The 21,013-nt window shown below is 38.6% G+C and overlaps 1 protein-coding gene across 5 annotated transcripts in view; it reads left to right on the top strand.

The window, feature by feature from the left end:
* Nucleotides 1-21,013, top strand: part of HDAC8 (histone deacetylase 8) — a 241,477-nt gene that overhangs the window by 74,188 nt on the left and 146,276 nt on the right. For all 5 annotated transcript variants that reach the window (XR_004068538.3, XM_031005906.3, XM_031005905.3 and 2 more), the window contains exons 5-7: nt 3,875-3,987; nt 8,127-8,204; nt 10,090-10,198. Coding sequence is in view for 4 of the 5 variants with exons in the window: in XM_031005906.3 (XP_030861766.2) it covers nt 3,875-3,987; nt 8,127-8,204; nt 10,090-10,198 (300 nt within the window). In the remaining variant the exon portion in view is untranslated. The remainder of the gene's footprint in view (nt 1-3,874; nt 3,988-8,126; nt 8,205-10,089; nt 10,199-21,013) is intronic.

Raw genomic sequence — 21,013 nt, 5'->3', positions numbered from 1 at the left:
ACAAGAAGCATGGTGCCAGTATCTGCTTCTGGTGAGGGCTTCAGGCTGCCTCCACTTATGACAGAAGGTAAAGGGAAGCCACATGTGCAAATCACATGGTGAGAGAGGAAGCAAGAGAGAGGGAGAAGGTGTCAGGCTCTTTTTAACAACCAGCTCTCAGGGGAACTCTAGCAGGAACTAATAGAGTGAGAACTCACTCATTACTGTGAGATCACAACCAAGCCATTTGTAAGGGATACACCCCCATGACCCAACACTTCCCACTAGGCCCCACCTCCAACACTGGGGATCAAATTTCAACATAAGGCTTGGAAGGCCAAATATCCAAACTGTAGAAATCCTATTTTCAAAGAAGAGAGGGTATTATATGTAATTTATAAAAATGCATGAACATCATCTTTATAGAGAAAAAAGACTCAGATATAACATACAATAATCCTGACATAATATATCATCAATATACCAAGCATATAGGTTGAATATACCCAGAATATATCAAGAACATCAAGTAAAGAGATTCAGTAATCTGGAATAGTTCTTAAACATGTGTATATTAACAGAATTTCATAGGTAAATGATGTGAATCCCCAGTTGAAAACTGACTGGAAAAATGCTAGATTCAAAACAAAGAAGCAATGTGGAGACCAAGTTAACATTTTAAAAAACTGAAATTATTACTGAAAACACTATACTATAGTTATCTAATATCTAGCAAAGCAGCATCAGGATTCTGACATATCTCGGCCAGTGAGAGCACTAATGAATCTGTAGAAACGTTCCATACAGCATACAATTTCTAAAATGTTTATGCTAATAACATTTTCCTATACCAATTTAACCTAGAAAAAGCAAAGCATCTCTTCTGATTTGACAACTCTTCCCATGCAACTCCTCAATAGTAATATATTGAATAAATCTAATTCTTTCTAGCACTTCTCTTTCAATAAGGTGAAAGAACAAATCTTTTTTTTTTTTTTTTTGCCATTTTAACAGTGAGGAAACCAAATTCTAGCTTTGCATCAGAATATTTGATACTAAAGTTCTTTTTGGAAATATTGTAAATCAACTCATCAAACCTTAGCCAGCCACCTCAACAAATAAAATTCCCTTTCTGTGATCCCTCTGCAACTTTCTATATCTATATGCATCCTTTATAACAACTTCTTTAATTGGCAAAAAATAACATGTTCATTACCAGGCCCAAGTATACATAACTTCTCTGCAGCATGTAGAAATAAGAAGCAAAAGCATACAAAATTCTATGTAGTAATTAATATTTCAGCATTCTCTTACTTAGAAATGGTCTAGGTATGTAATGAATATTCATTAATTCAATTTAGTATCAGCTCAAAGTTTTTAGTTACCTAAAGATTTTATAAATTATCTTCAAGTTGATATACTGCAAAACATAATTACTGTTGAAATAAAGTTTGTCAGAATAACGACTCAACTTGGTTAAACAAATTTACATTTTTTATAATCATAAACACTTAGGAGAAGTAATGTTAGCTCATTCAATCAGTAAACCTGTCTGTGTTGAGGAAGAATATACTCAAGTAGAAAAAAAATCTACCTGTATATTATGCCCAACACTGATAAATCAGAAAAGACATGGCTGGTTTTAGTAAGCCAAAAATTACTAAGTTAGTCTCATTTGCCCAAGATTTACCTAAATTATATGAACTTGAATTCTTAAAGTATTTGAGTTTGTTTTTATAGGAATACTTTTTTTAGCATATTGAAAATCTTGAACGTTCAATTTCCTTATTTTCTGGGGATTTTAGGAATATTCTATTTATCTAAACACTTATTATTTCTATAAGCCAATGAGAACAGAGCTCCTTTAAGAGATTTTATCATCTAATTTAGTAATACTATCCAGAGGTAGAAAAATGTTACAAATTCACACAATGAGACATAAAGGCCTTTCTGAATGATAGACATCATCATCGTCATCATTATTATTATTCAGGCTATTGCCATGAGGAGAATGTTCATTAGTGTAAGGAACATCTTAAAGAAAAGGAAGGGGGCCACCTGCTTAATGGAGGCAGGTAAATAAAGGAGTCATCTACCAGTCTTATGGGCATGCTGAGGAAGGAGAGAGATGAGTCTTTCCTTAGAATATGCCAGGGCAATGTGGTCCTTTGCAGTTCACCATTTCTCGTAACGCAAAAGGGTGGAGGGTTTCTTAACCATCACTGCTTTTGCAAAAGCACAGGGCTCAGGTAAATCTCAATGTTGTCAATGAGAAGAGTCTACTTTGTCAATTTTGTCTATAGCTTTTCTCTGTATTCTCCTTTATCTGCCATATTATTTCTGGTTGCCTTTTTTGTTTGGATGATTGAGTTTTTTTTTTCTGTGTTTATGCCTTATCTCCCCAATTTAATTGTAAGTTCTGTGAGGAAAGGAAGTATGTCTTGTATTGATTTGTACTCTTCCTCCACATCTCTCTCCTCTTTTTGCCTAGCACTTAGTGTTCCGTCCCATCTACCTAAAAGTTATTGATGTTCAGAAGGACAGCAAATTATCTCTTTTTTTAATGTGCTAAGGCAGTAAACTTACAAAATGTAAGCTTTTCATAATTGGAAAATAGCATTCGCATCTAAGAACTTCCAAAATCACACATTTAATTCTTATTTAAAGAGAATTCATAGGTGGAGAAATCTTTTTCTTTAATTGGTCTCTACCTGGTTGCATATCTAAGGCCAAGCTATTCTTTGGCTAGATGATTGCCGAGTTCACCATCATGAAGCAAAGTCAGTGTCTAAAGATATTTTTACCAACCTTCTGCTTGCCAGTGTATGTGTCTTATTGATTCAGCCTGTGAACCAGGGCATTATTTAGAATATGAAATGTTATTATGGAAGAGATTTCATGAAGAAGTTTATGCATTGTGAAGGCACTACAAAGAGCTTTACAGTCTCATAGTAGCAAAGATGCCATTTTAACTGTTGCTTATGCCTAGGCAATCTCAAGGAGAACTCAGAAAAAAATGGGCTGGATATTTGAAGTGTCTGTGGAAGCAAAATAAATTAAGCATTTAGGATGAGGCCTTAAAAATAACTTAAATACACTCTTGATGATAAAGAATGTTATTTTACATCTAATCAGCAAGGCTTAATGGAAGTGTAGTAAAAGAGCGGGTTAACCTTGACAAGGTGTTAAAGTGACGCATTATCACTGATAGCACAAAAGTTAAAGGACACCAGTGAAGTCAATGAAGAGAATTTTAGTGAAGAAAACAAAATAACTTTATAAAAGACTGCTTCACTCTTCGTTGTAATAATTGCATTTACAGACAGGCAACCACATTATACTGCCCAGGAGATTATGCATTTGTATATTCTACACTCAGCTTTTATGAGCAACAAGTGCAAAACTAACTTTTTAAAAATTCTAGTTTGTGTCATAGGGTCAGTACAGAGAATCCAATCTCTAACATCTTCTACATCTGGCTGAGCAAGATTGTCTTTAAGGCCTCTTCTAGATTCTAGCTTTCTTAAAGTCCTGTAAGTGATTACCAGTGTTCCTCATGATGACCCCAGGGTATACAAATTTTTTGAAGTGATTCCTAAATCCAGGGAAAGGTGGTTCTCTCTTGTTCAATATAGTTATAATATTCTAATGCTTTGAAAATCTGGGATCATGAATGGAAAATATTACCAATTTACCCAAATATTTACTTTACTGAAACACTTCATTCCCTGATCATTCTGGGTCATTTACTTATAATCTTTGTAGATGGATTTCTGTTTTTCTTAAAAGAAGGGGGAACCTTAGGGGACTAGATCTCAAGGGTTAGATCCTTGGCTGTAAAGACTCCCTTGGATTGCTTTTTGGCTGTTGGCTGTAGCAACTTGTTTTCTTACAGAGATGAAGCATCTGGTTTTTGTTACCTCAATGATGCTGTCCTGGGAATATTACGATTGCGACGGAAATTTGAGCGTATTCTCTACGTGGATTTGGATCTGCACCATGGAGATGGTAAGCCCTTTGGTTTTAAAGATGCTTTGCTGCTAGGACAGCAGGTTTTTATCAGTTAAGCTGCTTCTAGGCAACTGGTAGAAATGTCTGCTGTAATTGAAATTTTCCTAATTGAGAATTTAAAGTAGGTAGTGTAGCGATTCCTCTAATTGATGCAATTCCTGCTTTGCTGCCCAAGCTAGGCTCCTGTAATTTCGTCTTCTCTCTCCTTCTGTAGCAAACCTCTAGAACTAATAGAGAATGTTAAGAAGTGAAAATCTTACCTAGTGTTTACTCCAGTGCTCAGTAACCTCCCTCAGGTCATTTCCATTCATTCTAAGGGAATCTATAGGGATGACAGTCTTGTCTCTTTTCATTGATGCTTTTCTCAAGATAGAATGGGCGTATGATGGGCTAACATTCTGAATTTTTCACCAATAGGTTGCCAACTCGTGTAGTGATCAGAATCTGTGCCATTTTCTTTGTATTGCTAAAATATTTAGTGCCGTACAAACAGGACATCTTCCCTAACATTTAATAGCAGAATCACTTAGCAGTTTGCCTTAACCCATTAATCCTCTCTTAGAAGACTCCACTGACAGGTTTTATCCGACCCTCCTATGTATTTTCCATCTAGAATGTAGAGCTCCAGTGACAGTTGCCACATTCTGTTTCTTTAAGCAATCCTCTCTGGGACACGTAGTATTTCCATTTATTTAAGAACACTTATCCCGTAAATTCTTAGTTAAAAATACTCCTCCCTCACATCAATGATTGCCATTTCCCTGTTTCCAGGGATTTTTTTTTTCAGACAAACTAACATAATCAAGGCATAGAGAGGAAAAGAATATTATATGTCTGAAGTTAGGGTCAGCTCCACTGCCAAAACAGAGAAAGAAGGATGAAATTGTTGAGGGAACCTTTCCAGAGAGCTTCATCTGCATGGATGCTACATGGAACGATGACAGAAAATTAAAGGTAACAGAGAGAAGAGAGGTTAAAACCACCAATATACTACTTTGAGAACCATTTTCACTGAATATCTGAATGCTCAACCAGTGCAAAACATAGCCTTGCTCAAAAGCCTTCAGAGACTCCTTATTGCCTATAACAAGGGGTAGCATTTGACCTATGGCTTGTTTTTGTATGGCCAGTAAGCTAAGAATGGTTAAGAATGGTTTTTCCAGCCAAGTGCAGTCGCTCATGCCTGTGATCCCAATATTTTGGAAGGCTGAAGTGGGAGGACTGTTTGAAACCATGAGTTTGAGACCAGCCTGGGCAACAAAGTGAAACCCCCATCTCGAAAAAAATTAGCTGAGTTTGGTGTTGTGTGCTTATATTCCTAGCTACTTAGGAAGCTGAGGCAGGAGGATCGCTTGAGCCCAGGAGGTCAAGGCTGTAGTGAATTATGATCGTGCCACTGCACTCCAGCTTGGGCGACAGACTAAGCCATTGTCTCTTAAAAAAATAAAATAAGAATGGTTTTTCCATTTTTAAAGGGTTATAAAAGAGAAAATATATTTTTAAAAAATGTGTCTGTGTGTGTGTATATATGTGTGTGCGTGTGCAATAGAGACCTTGAGTGGTTTGCAAAGCCGAAAATGTTTACTATTTAGCCACTTAGTTCGTTGACCCCTGGCCTACAGCAGTGGTTCTCAAACTTGAAAGTGCATCAGGATGACCTGGAGAAGTTTGTTTTAAAATGCAGATTGCTGGGCCATATCCACCAGATATTCAGATTTAGTAGGTCTGGCATGGAACCAAAGAAACTACGTTTTAATACCTCAGCTGTTCTACAGGCCACACTTTGAAAAACAGTGGTCTTCAAGGTAGTCCACACTCTTTACCTAGTCTTTCAAGGCCTACCTTGAATAGGCCTCACCTCATCTTTCCACCCTTATCTCTCATTACTTGCTGTCCAGGCTACACTACTCAATGAGCATGTCTAACTATTCATGACATGTCTCACTATTCATGACATGGCTCAGTATTCCCAGACATGTCTCATTATTCCCACCTCCCTGACTTTGCCTCCTTTTTTCCTAATTTAGTTTTGTTTCACCTGTCCCAAGGTCTACCCATTTGTTCAAGTTCCAACAGTAACAGGTTTGCCCTGACCACTCCAGCTCAAGTGTTCTCTCCCTCCTCTCAAGTCTCGTATTGTTCATATCACCAATTTGATATTTCATTACATATTGCCTTGTATTTCTAATTAATTTTTTAATGTGTCTGTGTCTTCTCTTCCCATAGAAACTATAAGTTCCTTCAGAGCAGAGATCAAGTTGTTTACTTCTTCCTGTTTTATATAATGCCTTGAACCAACAGTACTATGCATATAGTAGTGGCTCATTAAAATATTTGATCAATGAATGATTATGAAATTCAAACTATTAGTATCGGAGTTTAAGAATACAATCAACTCTACAGAACCATATAAGAATGAACTGAAACTGTCACCTGAAAGTGTTCTTTCCATTTGCAATGTTATTTCTACACCCTTCAGAGTTTCCTGTTTTAGCCAACTTTTATGGTGTGTTTCATTTCAGTTTATTTCCCCTCTTCAGCACCTCCCTTACAGTGACCCCTGCCCCACCCCCCAACACTTATGCATTTGGTTTATTTTAAATCTCCCATGATTACATAACTAGCATCCTGTGGTGGCTTCACTAGCCAACCCTACCCCATCCTTGCCTTCTTTCATCTACCTAACCACTCTCCGCTTTCCCACCAAGTCCATAGCTTCCTCCTATCTGTGTACATCTCCTTTTTAAATATGATTTTATAACTGTGCCTAGTGGTATTTCCCATGAGAAGAAATACAAATGGCCACTAAACTTATGAAAAGGTGCTCAACACTCTAATACTCAAAGAAAGGCAAATTAGAGCAAGACCATTCTTTCTGCCTAAGATTAAAGAGAATAACAATAGTTTGGGAACTCTCATACATGATTGGTCCAAGTGTAAATTGGTACAACATTTCTGGATTGATCAATAATCAGGATTTTCACGAATTATCCTTGTTTAAGACTTCATTTCTAAGTTGAAATACTATTTTCATTTATTTTGTTTGTTTTATTTTGTTTACTTCATGCTTTTTGCTTAGAGCCTTTAACTGGATTTAACTGCCTCCCTAGGGCAAAACATAAGGCTTGGGAAATTCAAACATATCTGTTATATACAAATAGAGTTAATATTTTTTTAAAGTTGCTGTTGGGCTGTAGTGAAGACTGAAAACATTAAATAAATACAGAGACAATTTCTTTGTTTGAAGTAAGAAAGAGGACGGTACCTGAATTTGCTAATAGTCCTCCCATTTTACAGATTGATTATCTGAACATAGTGTGACTATATGTGATTCTGAGAGGAAAGGGGTGGAGGTGGGCAGTGTGTTTACCTGTATACGTAGAGGCTTGTGAGGGTTACTTTAAATCCCAGCTTTTATCTCCCAGGCCTCTAATCGTTTACTCACTAAGTTAAAATGGAAAACAGACCCCTTTCTCGCCCATCTTTCTTCAGATTTTAAAACACTGTTATAAGGCTGCTATTAGGAGACAAGGTCACGGCTGTTTTCAGCCTTCCATGTTTTAGCCAGAAAGATGTACTATAAGTTACTTATTTATAACCAAATCTGCATTATAGAAAGGCACTTTCTAATTAGGTTTTTGGTATATAATGGCTAATGTTTCTATTGGTCATATTTTTCAAAGGGTTATCACGTTGTACGTCTTTGGAAAAAATCCCAAGACTTTAACCACTTAAACAAGACAAAACATACAACTTGTAAGATGGTTCCAGTTTCCCTTATTCAATTCTGTTGATAATGCCTCAATTCTAGGCTCTCGCCTTTCCCTACTTTTTAGAACAGGTTGTCAAAGAGAGCCCAGACATCCCATTGCTTGGAAAGGGGAAGTCCAGTTATAGTTTTCCATGAGTTTGAAAAGGAACCCCCAAACTTCACTTGGGGCCAAAGTTCTACCTCATCTTATAATTACGAGATTAGAGACCAGAGGTTCATATTACTTTTATTCCTCAGCTTGTTAGTTTTATATTGCTGCCTTCTCATCTACCCTCCTTCTCACAGCTGCTTTCTAGATTTTCAGATGTTGAAAATAGGAATGCCATATGTGAAGTGATTCTTTTGATGTTTCTTTGTCTGTTAGGTGTAGAAGACGCATTCAGTTTCACCTCCAAAGTCATGACCGTGTCCCTGCACAAATTCTCCCCAGGATTTTTCCCAGGCAAGTGATCATAAACTCAGTATTACATTTGATGACTAAATACTGAAATTCTTCTACACATTTCTTATACTTGGACAGTTCCATGCTGTTAATGCCTTATTGCCACAATCCTATGAAAAATTTTTTTTTTTGCATTCATTCAGATAGGAGATAATTTTGTAAATTTCTTTTTTATTATACTTTAAGTTTTAGGGTACATGTGCACAATGTGCAGGTTAGTTACATATGTATACATGTGCCATGCTGGTGTGCTGCACCCATTAACTCGTCATTTAGCATTAGGTATATCTCCTAAAGCTATCCCTCCCCCCTCCCCCCACCCCACAACAGTCCCCAGAGTGTGATGTTCCCCTTCCTGTGTCCATGTGTTCCCATTTTTCAATTCCCACCTATGAGTGAGAATATGCGGTGTTTGGTTTTTTGTTCTCACGATAGTTTACTGAGAATGATGATTTCCAATTTCATCCATGTCCCTACAAAGGACATTAACTCGTCATTTTTTATGGCTGCATAGTATTCCATGGTGTATATGTGCCACATTTTCTTAATCCAGTCTATCATTGTTGGACATTTGGGTTGGTTCCAAGTCTTTGCTATTGTGAATAGTGCTGCAATAAACATACATATGCATGTGTCTTTATAGCAGCATGATTTATAGTCCTTTGGGTATATACCCAGTAATGGGATGGCTGGGTCAAATGGTGTTTCTAGTTCTAGATCCCTGAGGAATCGCCACACTGACTTCCACAAGGGTTGAACTAGTTTACAGTCCCACCAACAGTGTAAAAGTGTTCCTATTTCTCCACATCCTCTCCAGCACCTGTTGTTTCCTGACTTTTTAATGATCGCCATTCTAACTGGTGTGAGATGGTATCTCATTGTGATTTTGATTTGCATTTCTCTGATGGCCAGTGATGGTGAGTGTTTTTTCATGTGTTTTTTGGCTGCATAAATGTCTTCTTTTGAGAAGAGTCTGTTCATGTCCTTTGCCCACTTTTTGATGGGGTTGTTTGTTTTTTTCTTGTAAATTTGTTTGAGTTCATTGTAGATTCTGGATATTAGCCCTTTGTCAGATGAGTAGGTTGCGAAAATTTTCTCCCATTCTATAGGTTGCCTGTTCACTCTGATGGTAGTTTCTTTTGCTGTGCAGAAGCTCTTTAGTTTAATTAGATCCCATTTGTCAATTCTGGCTTTTGTTGCCATTGCTTTTGGTGTTTTAGACATGAAGTCCTTGCCCATGCCTATGTCCTGAATGGTGATGCCTAGGTTTTCTTCTAGGGTTTTTATGGTTTTAGGTCTAACATGTAAGTCTTTAATCCATCTTGAATTAATTTTTGTATAAGGTGTAAGGAAGGGATCCAGTTTCAGCTTTCTACATATGGCTAGCCAGTTTTCCCAGCACCATTTATTAAATAGGGAATCCTTTCCCCATTGCTTGTTTTTCTCAGTCCTGTGCAAGATTTTAACACAGGTCACCTCAGGTGACAATAACAAGAAGAATGACATTAAAGCTGTTTCTTTTTCCAGGTGATTTTTATGGACTGTCAACAGATCACTTATGCTTACTATAGTAGTAGACACCCCATGCAACTCCTAACATCCTGAATAATTGCAGTGATAAATTGATGTTATGTCAACCTAAAAAGCATGAAGCCAAGCAAAGGAGTTAATCTCTTATTTTTTCATTTGATCCAGTAAGGTGAAAACTGAGGTTTTTCAGTTTCCTTATGATTTGCCTGCTTCTCCAAGATTGTTTACAATACTTACTTCTTTATATTATTTTTCTTAATTTCTTTCCCTAGAAATTTCCCTATCAGGAAATCCTTTAAGTTTTCTGGGTTCTCATGTTCCTAATAACTGATCATAGTGCTCTTCTCTTTTATAGGAACAGGTGACGTGTCTGATGTTGGCCTAGGGAAGGGACGGTACTACAGTGTAAATGTGCCCATTCAGGATGGCATACAAGATGAAAAATATTACCAGATCTGTGAAAGGTATGGCAGTAACACTAGCCAGTAATAAGTGGATTGCAGTTCTATAGGATGAAATGGCCCCCATCTCACAATGTAAACAAGAACAATGTAAAAAAGAAAACATCTATATACCTATAAAGCTTTTGTATACTGGTCATTATGCTTATTTGATCAGTAGCTATCCGCTGTATGGCAGAGCCAAGCAGTTGGACCAGAGCCATGCTCCAGGTTGGATCTTACTCAATATGATTAAGCCCATCCCAAGAGCAGAGCTTTTAGGCTATCCTGAAGAATCCCTTATTTGCTACTTTCTTAGCTAAAGAAACCTACATGTATCTTATTTCATTAACCTGGCAGGGTTCATTTCAGTTGTCAGGGTTCATTATGGAGACCTGTGCTTTCTTCTACTGGTGTAAATATTAGAGAATTTACTATTATTATTCATCATGCATTCTTACCTTCTATCCGCTGTGTTAAAATTGGAGTCAGATACCTGTTCTTTGTACACCATGGCTAAGGATTAAGTTACAGACAATCGTAGACAGACAGATTGGTGCCAATGTGTGGACCACTAGAGTTGAAAAGCCTTATGGAATGGGGGTGGGGGGTTGTGTTAAACTCATATTCATAAAAATTGAGATTGGTCAGGCACAAGTGGTGGCAGAGAAAACAAATCCGACTAGAAGTCAGCCAGTCAACATTACTGAAGGTAAGTAACGGGGATTGAGGTACTCTTGATCCCTCCCCAACTTAGCTCGTATTTCTCCCAACCTCTGGTGGACGTTCTTCCCAAAGAAGCCTGCCTGCACTGGCCATCATCACTGGCAGTTGTATAAACAAAGCAGAACTATTAAAAAATAAAAACTTTATGCTTCAAAAGTGCTTCTTAGCTCAAGAGATTTGGTGAGCCAAGTCATCATTCAGTTATTCAGCAGCATAAGCCTCTTCATAATTTTGATCATGTCTCCTGGCTACCTCTGTATTATCATGCTGAAAAAACTTTTTTTTTTTTTTTTTGGAGCCTGCCATCAATGGTTTAATTGCCCTTCTTTGTTCCCCTTAAGCTCTCTTCTGTCCTTGAGATGTGCAGATCAGATCTGCTTATGTAACTTTACCAATAAAGATATCCTGCAGTTCTATGTAAAAGGAGAATTATTTTGTTTTTCTTTTAATCCCCTTCTTAACAGTGCCTGATTTTGTTACCCTTTTTTTTTCTACCATAACAGAAAACTAGGTTGTTCTCTTCAGTGCACTGTCCACAGTGTCTCCTCGAGCCCTTTCCTGGGTCTTAATTGAAAGGTCAGCACTCATCATCCAGCAAGGATAGTTTGTAATATCTAGTGCTCCCTAGATGGATCACCCTAAATGGATCACCTTACATGTACCCCTTACAAAGCCCTAAATGGATCACCTTACATGTGCCCCTATTGAAGGTTATCTGCCAATCATAAAACCTCCTGAGATCTTCTTTATCTCCCATCAACTTGGCATTTCACTGCCTGGGAAAGCTGAGTATTATCTGTAGACTTGAGGATTTTCCAGTGCCCACCCCCAAGGAAGTCTATTTATCCTTTTTCAGTCAGAAAAAATATCTGTTTCTACCCTATATTTTCTCTTTTTTTTTTTCTGTAGACCAGTTCCTACTACATGATAAAAAATATTTTAAATCCCATGGTAATTCATGTTTAAAAATAGCCTTGGTATCAAACCTAATCAGAAGCATTTTTAAAGTAAGTTTAGCCCCAAGGAAAAGATCTGTAGAAGATTACACATGATTTCGCTTTACAAAAAGCATGATGCCACCCACATCCCAATAGATTGATGGCTTTTGTGTACAGGAGGCTAGCATTTATTAAAAATTTTTCCAGCTTGCCTACTAAAGAACCAGACACTCATCAGTTTATAGTTCCCAGGGCCCCTTTGCCTGTGGACCCACATTGGCAATGCAAGCCACACAGTGATCATCCAGAATAACAGGTTCCAGGTTTTCATTAGAGGTATAATAATTTTTTTCCTTTGCTTTCCTTCAGAAGTCAAGTCTGGTCAGGGCATTATGTGAAGGCACCTCTGATTCCAAGGGTACCAAGAAGGCTTCCTGGCCCAAACATCTCTCCCATCTGTTGGATTAATACCTGAAATTCCTTTAACAGGAAACATACTTTTATTCTACAATTAGAAATAGTCCTTAAAATGAAATTTTGGCACAACCTCTCATCCTCATCCCTGCTGTACTATAGAAGTATAGTTTCACAGAACCTTTCTTTTTTGGGGTTGTGGACAGGGTCTTCCCCTGTTGCCCAGGCTGGAGTACAATGGCATGATCACAGCTCACTGCAGCCTTGACCTCCTGGATCCAAGTGATCCCCTTGCTTCAGCTTCCCAAGTAGCTGGGGCAAACAGGCACATGATACCACATCTGGCTAATTTAAAAAAAAGAAACTTTTAGTAGAGATGAGGTGTAGCTTCACAGTGCCATTCTTGACAATGAATTGTGAAAGGGTCAGAGCATGAGCTCCTTGAGTATTCTGAGGAGCAGGAATTGCCTAGTGGAGCAGTAGAGGGAAAGGGGTACGAAATACCACAGCGATCTTTGCCAAGAGTTTTGCAGAGGGCCAGCCCTGGTAACTAGATCACTCAGTCCCAGGCATTATGCCTTTAAATACTTCTGGTATGTGGCTTGGAAACAGTCTCTTACACATTTGCCATTGTTACCTCTGACCCTTCTGCCTACCTCAAAAGATATATTACACATAGGAATGGCTTAATCTTTTTGTAAAAAGTCATTTAGTTTATCTACTATCTTCTTTTCATCCTTTTATTTTATTTTATTTATTTATTTTTATTTTTTTTGAGACGGTGTCTCACTCTGTCAGCGATCTAGGCTCACTGCAAGCTCCGCCTTCCGGGTTCACGCCATTCTCCTGCCTCAGCCTCCCCAGTAGCTGGGACTACAGGCGCCTGCCACCACACCTGGCTAATTTTTTTGTATTTTTAGTAGAGACGGGGTTTCACCGTGTTAGCCACTATGGTCTCGATCTCCTGACCTCGTGATCCACCCACCTCGGCCTCCCAAAGTGCTGGGATTACAGGCATGAGCCACCACGCCTAGCCCCTTTTCATCCTTTTTATTTCATGACCCCACTGGTTCTCTGGCTCACTCCTTACTTGTGATGGGTAAAGGACCTCTTATTGCTGGTTCACTTATAAGATGCTCTCATTTTTATTTGCCACCCAATTTCTAGTTTGCTCATGAATTGCTCCTTTTTCCTTTTCCTTCTTTCTTTCTTCTTTCCTTTACTTTTCTTCCTTCCTTCCTTTTCTTGTCTTTTCCTTTTCTCCTTTTCCTTCCTTTTCTTCCTTTGTTCTTCCCTTCCTCCCTTTCTTTCTTCCTCTTTTCCTTTCTAAAATGGTTTTTTCCTCTGCTGTAGCCTTTTTTACTTTGCCAGCTAGTCAGGCAGGAACTTAATGGTTTTAGTTTAAGCTTGAACATACCCCCTTCAGTTAAAAATTGGCTTAGAGTTTTTTTTTAATAGACTGGATATGGAATCTTTACATGAACATTTCCTAACACCAAAAGATCTCAAGCTCCATTTTATATAAATGACAGATTTCACAGTGAGATCTCCCTAGATCATTCAATTCTAAGGGCAAGGGCCACTAATTCCCAAAAGCTTCCCATAATTTTCATGAGAGCTGCTAGAGTTGGTATCACAAGTAGAGCCCTGTTTTAACCAGCATAAAGGAACATCATCAACATTGTTCTGGTAAGCATACCTCCTCCTTCAAATGGAAGCCTATAGTCCTAGTATAGAGATGATAGAGGTATACTATATTTTTGATGTATGTGAAGGCCTAAACCTGACCCCACCACCACCCCATCCCCGGGCCACACACGCATATACCCATGAATGTTGGTGGGAAAGGGAGGCTGCTTTGCGAAAGGGAGGGTTTGCTAGTTCCCAAGTTTTATCATCTGAGACAGGAAATATTACACTGCCTATGTTTAACCCATTTGCTCTCTAAGTATAATATATTTGAATGGAATCTGAGATAGTCTTAATAATGTTTAATCTATTACCTAAAACTCTGTGTTGACGATTTGGGGAGCATTTATAGTTAAGGATTCTGAGAGAAAAGGACACTAACAAGTATGACCTTGCTGTTGGTTAAAGGGAGGTTTTGATAAATAGTAGGGCACTACTCTGAAATCTCAAATCTTTCAGGATGACCCAACTACTTGTCCACTCTGAACTTCCATGACATATGTGAAGTTCGAATGAAGAAATTTAGAATTGTGCCAATACTTCTTAATTCTCATCCTACCTATCATTTTATAGCCCTAACAGCCAGAAAGTTTTATTTACTAAATATCTGATTATCAATAGATATCGCATAAGAAAACCATATATGAAGTGCTTATAATGTGTATGGGTGAAGTTGACAGTTCAAAGTTTTGAAAAACAATCATGTTTTATTAAGAATATTCAACTATTCAGCTTAGTAATTTCACCTAAAGGAAGATACATTGTTAAACAGACTTCTCAACAAATAGGACTTATAAAAGATTCTATTAAAATGGAGTTCTCATTCAGTAGCAGTGTTTATATCTATATAGGCAAAACTCCACTAGTTAGAGCTACCAACCCATCCAGATAAATAGCCTTACTCTAGTGAACCAGAGTTCATAATAGTAGTCATTAAAATAAGAGCCTACCTGTATTTGGTCCTTGGCCTATTTGCCTTGAGTTCTATGGCTTATATTGTATAGCTCAAAATTGAAAGAAACCTTTTCTTCCCCATCAAAGACTATTAACTTAAAAAAAATTCAGAGACCCCAGAAGTGAATAAACAACTTAAGATTCGTACCTCTTTCCTTTTATGGGAGAAATATTACACTTTTCTATTTTAAATATTTATTTTATAGCTCTTTAACTACTTTTCTGGAACATTAATTCTGCTGTTAACGGCCTTACCCAAGTAGCCTACCCAGAAAGGATTTGCTCTCTAGGACAACAGCAGAGTCATTAAAGGAATAGCTCATTAAAGCCTAAGTTTTTATTCCTGGGTAGAATCTTTTTGTCTATCTATACTGAGCCCCATTGATACCCAACAAAGAAGAAAAAATTATGGTATCTTTGTATTATATGTTTATGGCATGATAATTTTTCTTAGACTCTGTCATTGCTTCTGAAATATATGTCAGTGGTATTTTAGGCATAGGATCAATTCCTGGGGTCTGGGGCCAAAATTCAGCTCTCTGAAGCCACTCTGACCTTCCTACAAAAGAGTTGAGCACCTCAAGTCACTTTATAAGGTGTGTTAGTCTGTTTTGCATTGTTATAAAGGAATACCTGTGACAGTTATTTATAAATAATAAGAGGTTAATTTGGCTCACAGTTCTGCGGACTGTAAAAGCATGGTGCCACCATCTGCTCAGCTTCTGGTGAGGCCTCAGGAAGTTTACAATCGTGATGGAAGGCAAAGGGGGAGTCAGCATATCACACAACAAGAGGGAGCAAGAGAAAAAGGAGGAAGTTCCAGGTTCTTTTAACAACCAGCTCTTATTAACTCATAAAGTGAGAATTAACTCATTACCATGAGGACAGCACCAAGCCATTCATGAAGGATCCACCTCCAAGACCCTAATACCTTCCACCAGGCCCTACCTCCAACATTGGGGATCACATTTCAACATGAGATTTGGAAAGGACACACATTCAAACTATATCAATAGGGTTTTAAAAACATTAACCACGAGAAGGAGAGTTGGGGAAGGAGCTACCAAGCTACATAGTTTATTGTTTGCCTGATGCTGTGCTTAACATTTGACATGCATTCTTATGTGTGTATCTTTAAGTATAATAAAAGCATTTTATTCATTCATTTGACCAAAAAATGTATTGTCTACTCTATGACTGGTACTTGCAAATGAGGCAGATGAGGCTCCTGCACCCTGGAGCTTAACTCTAAGGGAACCCTTGCCTGTGCCAGTAATTACACTAAACATTTACATTGCTTCATTTGATCCCTGCCGCAATCTATAATACCTACTAAAGTAGCTATTAGTATTGCCATTTTACAGTGGGAATTGTAATATGTTCTGATTTCTCATGAGATATGAGAAAACTGGAGTTGCTTAAGGTCTCACAATTAGTAAATGGTGAAGCCTGAGTTTGAACCCACGTCTGTCTGCCTCTTAACTATTGACTATATTGTCCCCAAAGTTGTCACATGGAAGTGAGAAACTTAATGGTTGCAAACAAAGAAAAAAACACCATCCCTGGGACTTCTTGGAAAACTTTATCTCAAGGGATTGCAGAAAATCCCCTCCCCAAAATAGAAACCATTTAACTATGCAAATGAACCACATGATCCACAGTATATGCAATCCATTGTATTTGTTTGTGAAAGTGCAACTTAGATTTTTGCCCAAAAAAGAATTGTTTAATCTCAAGGATTTAATTTGTAATTTTATAGATAGAAAACAAGGATAAATATTGCCAGAATTAACTTCTTAGGTTTTCAATTCCTAAAGTTTGAAAACATGCAGATTCTGTAAAACCACCTTTCCCTTCATTTTCAATGGAGAAAATCCTGACTTCCTACTTTAGAAAGTGAATAGTGTCCCCTGTCATTTTACAGAGGTCTTCTCATGGAATTACATCTTTTTCATGTGGTTGTTTTAGATGAGTATAGCTAAAAATTTTTAACATCATGCATTTTTAAACTATAGGCAAAATTTATACCACCTCTTGGTCCTCATGGAAGGCCATATCTGCATAAAGGGTAGAGATTCTCCATCCATGCTAAGCTGTTCAACCAGCACCAGTTGAATAAAATGAGGACCAAGGGACATCACTAAAGGGCATTTAAGGGAAGTGTTTCCTTTCACTATTGACTTACTGTTAATATTTAAAGAAGAGATGTTTTAATTATGATAGGTTTTTCTTTCATTATAATAAGTCATCTAGAATTTATCTTCCACCTGGGACTCCAGGTTATCATTCAATTTTAGAAGCAGGTAGGGCTAGGCACAGGTGGCTCACACCTGTAATCCCAGCAGTTTGGGAGGCCAAGGTGAGCAGATTGATTGAGGCTAGGGGTTCAGGACCAGCCTGGCCAACATAATAAAACCCCGTCTCTACTAAAAGTACAAAAATTAGCTAGGTGTGGGATTATAGGTGCGCACCTATAATCCCAGCTACTTAGTAGGCTGAGGCAGGAGAATCACTTGAACCTGGGAGATAGAGGTTGCAGTGAGCTGAAATTGTGCCACTGTACTCTAGCTTGTATGACAGAGAGTGACTCTGTCTCAAGAAAAAAAAAAAAAAAGGAAGCAGGTAGATCTTCAGTGAAAGAGAGCCCAAAAAGTGTAATTTACTCCTTTAGGCCTGGTGATGTGGCAAAAGCAATGCATACACACACATATTCATAAATAACTATTTTAAGCAATACAAAATTTTTAAAATTCTCTTTCATTTGATGAGAAGGGATGAACCCTCTAGAAATTTGCATGTGAGAACAAGTAATTATTTAGCCTTCCATCTTCATCCCTGATATGGTCTAGCTTTGTGTCCCCACCCAAATCTCATCTTGAATTGTAATCCAAATTGTAATCCCCACGTTTTGGGGGAGGGAATCATGGGAGGTGATTAGATCATAGGGGCAATTCCCTCATGCTGTTCTCATGATAGTGAGTTCTCATGAGATCTGATAGTTTTATAAGGGGCTTTCCCCCCTTCACTCTGCCCTTCCTCCTGCCGCCATGTGAAGAAGGACATCTTTGCTTCCCCTTCTGCCGTGATTGTAAGTTTCCTGAGGCTTCCCCAGCCCTGCAGAACCTCTATAAATTACCTAGTCTTTTTTTTTTTTTACTTTAAGTTCTAGGATATATGTGCAGAACGTGCAGGTTTGTTACATGGTTATATACGTGCCATGGTGGTTTGCTGCACCTATCAACCCATCATCTAGGTTTTAAGCCCCATATGCATTAGGTATTTGTCCTAAGGCTCTCCCTCCTCTGGCCCCTCACCCCCTGACAAGCCCCAGTGTGTGAGTTTCCCCTCCCTGTGTCCATGTGTTCTCGTTGTTCAGCTCTCACTTATGAGGAAGAACATGCAGTGTTTGGTTTTCTGTTCCAGTGTTAGTTTTCTGAGAATGATGGCTTCCAGCTTCATCCGTGTCCCTGCAAAGGACGTGAACTCTTTCATTTTTATGGCTGCATAGTATTCCATGGTATATATATGCCACATTTTCTTTATCCAGTCTATCATTGATGGGCATTTGGGTTGGTTCCAAGTCTGCTATTGTAAATAGTGCTGCAATAAACATACATGTGCATGTGTCTTTATAGTAGAATGATTTATATTCCTTTGGGTATATACCCAGTAATGGGATTGCTGGGTCAAATGGTATTTCTGGTAGATCCTTGAGGAATCGCAACACTGTCTTCCACAATGGTTGAACTAATTTACACTCCCACCAACAGTGTAAAAGCATTTCTACTTCTGCACAGCCTCACCAGCATCTGTTGTTTCCTGACTTTACAGCAGCATGAGCACAAGCTAATACATTCCCCATTTCATTACAATCTAAGAACTGATAAAAAATTCTTTACAAACTTATTCTACCTCTCTTCAGTTGGGTCACAGCTACACTACCTTGATAATCACTAGCTCACTGTCGCCCAGTGATTAAGGTAACAGAAGCTGCTAATTCATTCTATAAGCCTTGCACTTTGAACTCAGCCCTCTGTAAGTAAGGTATTTGTGTTAAATGCTTTTGTTCTATTTAATAAACTTTTATCCTGCCTCTCCGGGGTATGGCAGATGTAAAATTACCTGTTGTTTCTGGAAAATGGATGACTCAGACACTAATTAAAGTTACTGTTAATATTAGCCACAGGTGGAAATGAGGCCAAAGTGAGCCATTCATTTATTCTTCCTAGTTTGATGTGTCTTTTAAAATATTAAATTCAAGAGGCACTAAGTGTGTCAGAATGTAGGATAATTAGGAAGAGGGAGATACTGTGCTTCACTGAGTTATCCTCAAACCTCAGTCAGTGAACTCACCCTGCCTGTCCTCAGGATTTGTTTAGGGTTGCAGTGGTGAACTGGTGTTTTCTCTCACCTAATCCTTAGGGCTTTAAATCCAGGTGGTTAGAGGGACAGTTCTTATATTCTCCTTCCTCTCTCAACTGATGTCTTTTATGACTGTTTGCCGAACTGCACGAAGTAGCCCTGCCATCATGACAGTCCCTCCCACCCTGAGTAAACAAGTCTTCATAGGTATATTGTTTCATTTGTATCAAGGAAGACAGTCTTCTGGAATTCTGTAGGTTTGTGCTCTTTCTCTGATGTGCCTCTTCTCTGGTCTCTTGTTATGCTGACTGATCCCTGCCTCCTGGAGCAAGTGACCTGATTCTTTGGCAGCAGTTGAATAAGTTCTGATGCTAGAACATGTTCTGAAGCTCTCCAGAGACAGGAAGACCTTGCTCCTAAATGGAAATCTTGAAAATTACACCCTTTAACATAACTCTGCCCTGAAAAGAACCCCAGACTTGACTATAATCTGGGCTTCATAGGATATTCTAACATCAAAATTCATATTATTCTTCTCAGCTGCTCTCCACCATGCCCCCCACTAACCTCTGCCCTAATCCTCTCTCTCCCACATTCTTTAGTCACTGCTCTGTCCCTTCAGTGTAGCCTAGAAAAACTACTGTTTACGTTTTGCTTCGACATGTTATGGCTTTGAACGACTGTGCCTGACATTGCCATACACCTAGCAGCTGCCGAGACTGATGAGCTGCCTCGTTGGGATGTGTTGACAAGGACTATACAGAGATTTAGTTAAACCCGGTATCCAGCACCTGATGAAAAAGCCTGATGTTACGTTGGCTGGACTTTGCTCTGTGTGCACTGTTAACCCATTGTACTACCAGGAGAGAGTCATGTCCATTGGTACTTAAAGAAGAACTAAAGGGCTGAGCACGGTGGCTCACACCGGTAATCCCAGCATTTTGGGAGGCTGAGGCGGGCAGATCACTTGAAGTCAGGAGTTCAAAACCAGCCTGGCCAATCTGGTGAAACCCCATCTCTACTAAAAATACAAAAATTAGCTGGGCTTGGTGGTGCGTGCCTGTAGTCCCAGCTATTTGGGAGGCTGAGGCAGATTGAATCGCTTGAAAACCCAGGAGGCAGAGGTTACAGTGAGCCGAGATCACGCCACTGCACTCCAGCCTAGGTGACAGAGAAAGACTCCGTCAAAAAAAAAAAAAAAAAAAAAAGGACTAAAGGAAAGAACTCCTCAAAAAAAGCTATATCAAATAACCAGCTAACAAGTTAATAAGCAAAAGGGCACGTGTGTGTGCCAGGGGCTAAAAGCAATGTGTTTGCCTGGAGGTGATGCAAGTGCCATTGCATAGTGAGCCAGAAGCTAAGGGGTTTGTGTGCGCCAGCTCCGTGTTGAGGGGGATGGAGGAATAGAGAGGGGAGGGAGACCATCTTAAACATGTTAGGGGTGAAGTGGAAAAATATCTATCCTATTTAAATACAGGCAAGCCTCACTAACTCAGCCTAATTAGAGGAAAGCCAGTCTGAATCACGGTATATTTTTAAATGCATTTTTATTACCTTCAAGCACTGGACATGCTAGTAATTCAAACTAGACTAACAGCATAGTACAGCACCTCAGGGAAGGGGCTTTAAGAATCATTTGTAATTAGCATATCAATTATTTGTATGTAAGTGGATATGCACAAAGTGCATAAAAGTTTATTCTCCTAAGTAGGACAAACATTCCCCCGTGCAGTCCTGTTTACACTATTAATTTGCT

Source organism: Gorilla gorilla, chromosome X, assembly GCF_029281585.2.
Source record: "Gorilla gorilla gorilla isolate KB3781 chromosome X, NHGRI_mGorGor1-v2.1_pri, whole genome shotgun sequence".
Lineage (NCBI taxonomy): Eukaryota > Metazoa > Chordata > Mammalia > Primates > Hominidae > Gorilla > Gorilla gorilla.
This window is presented reverse-complemented; position numbering and strand designations above follow the sequence as displayed.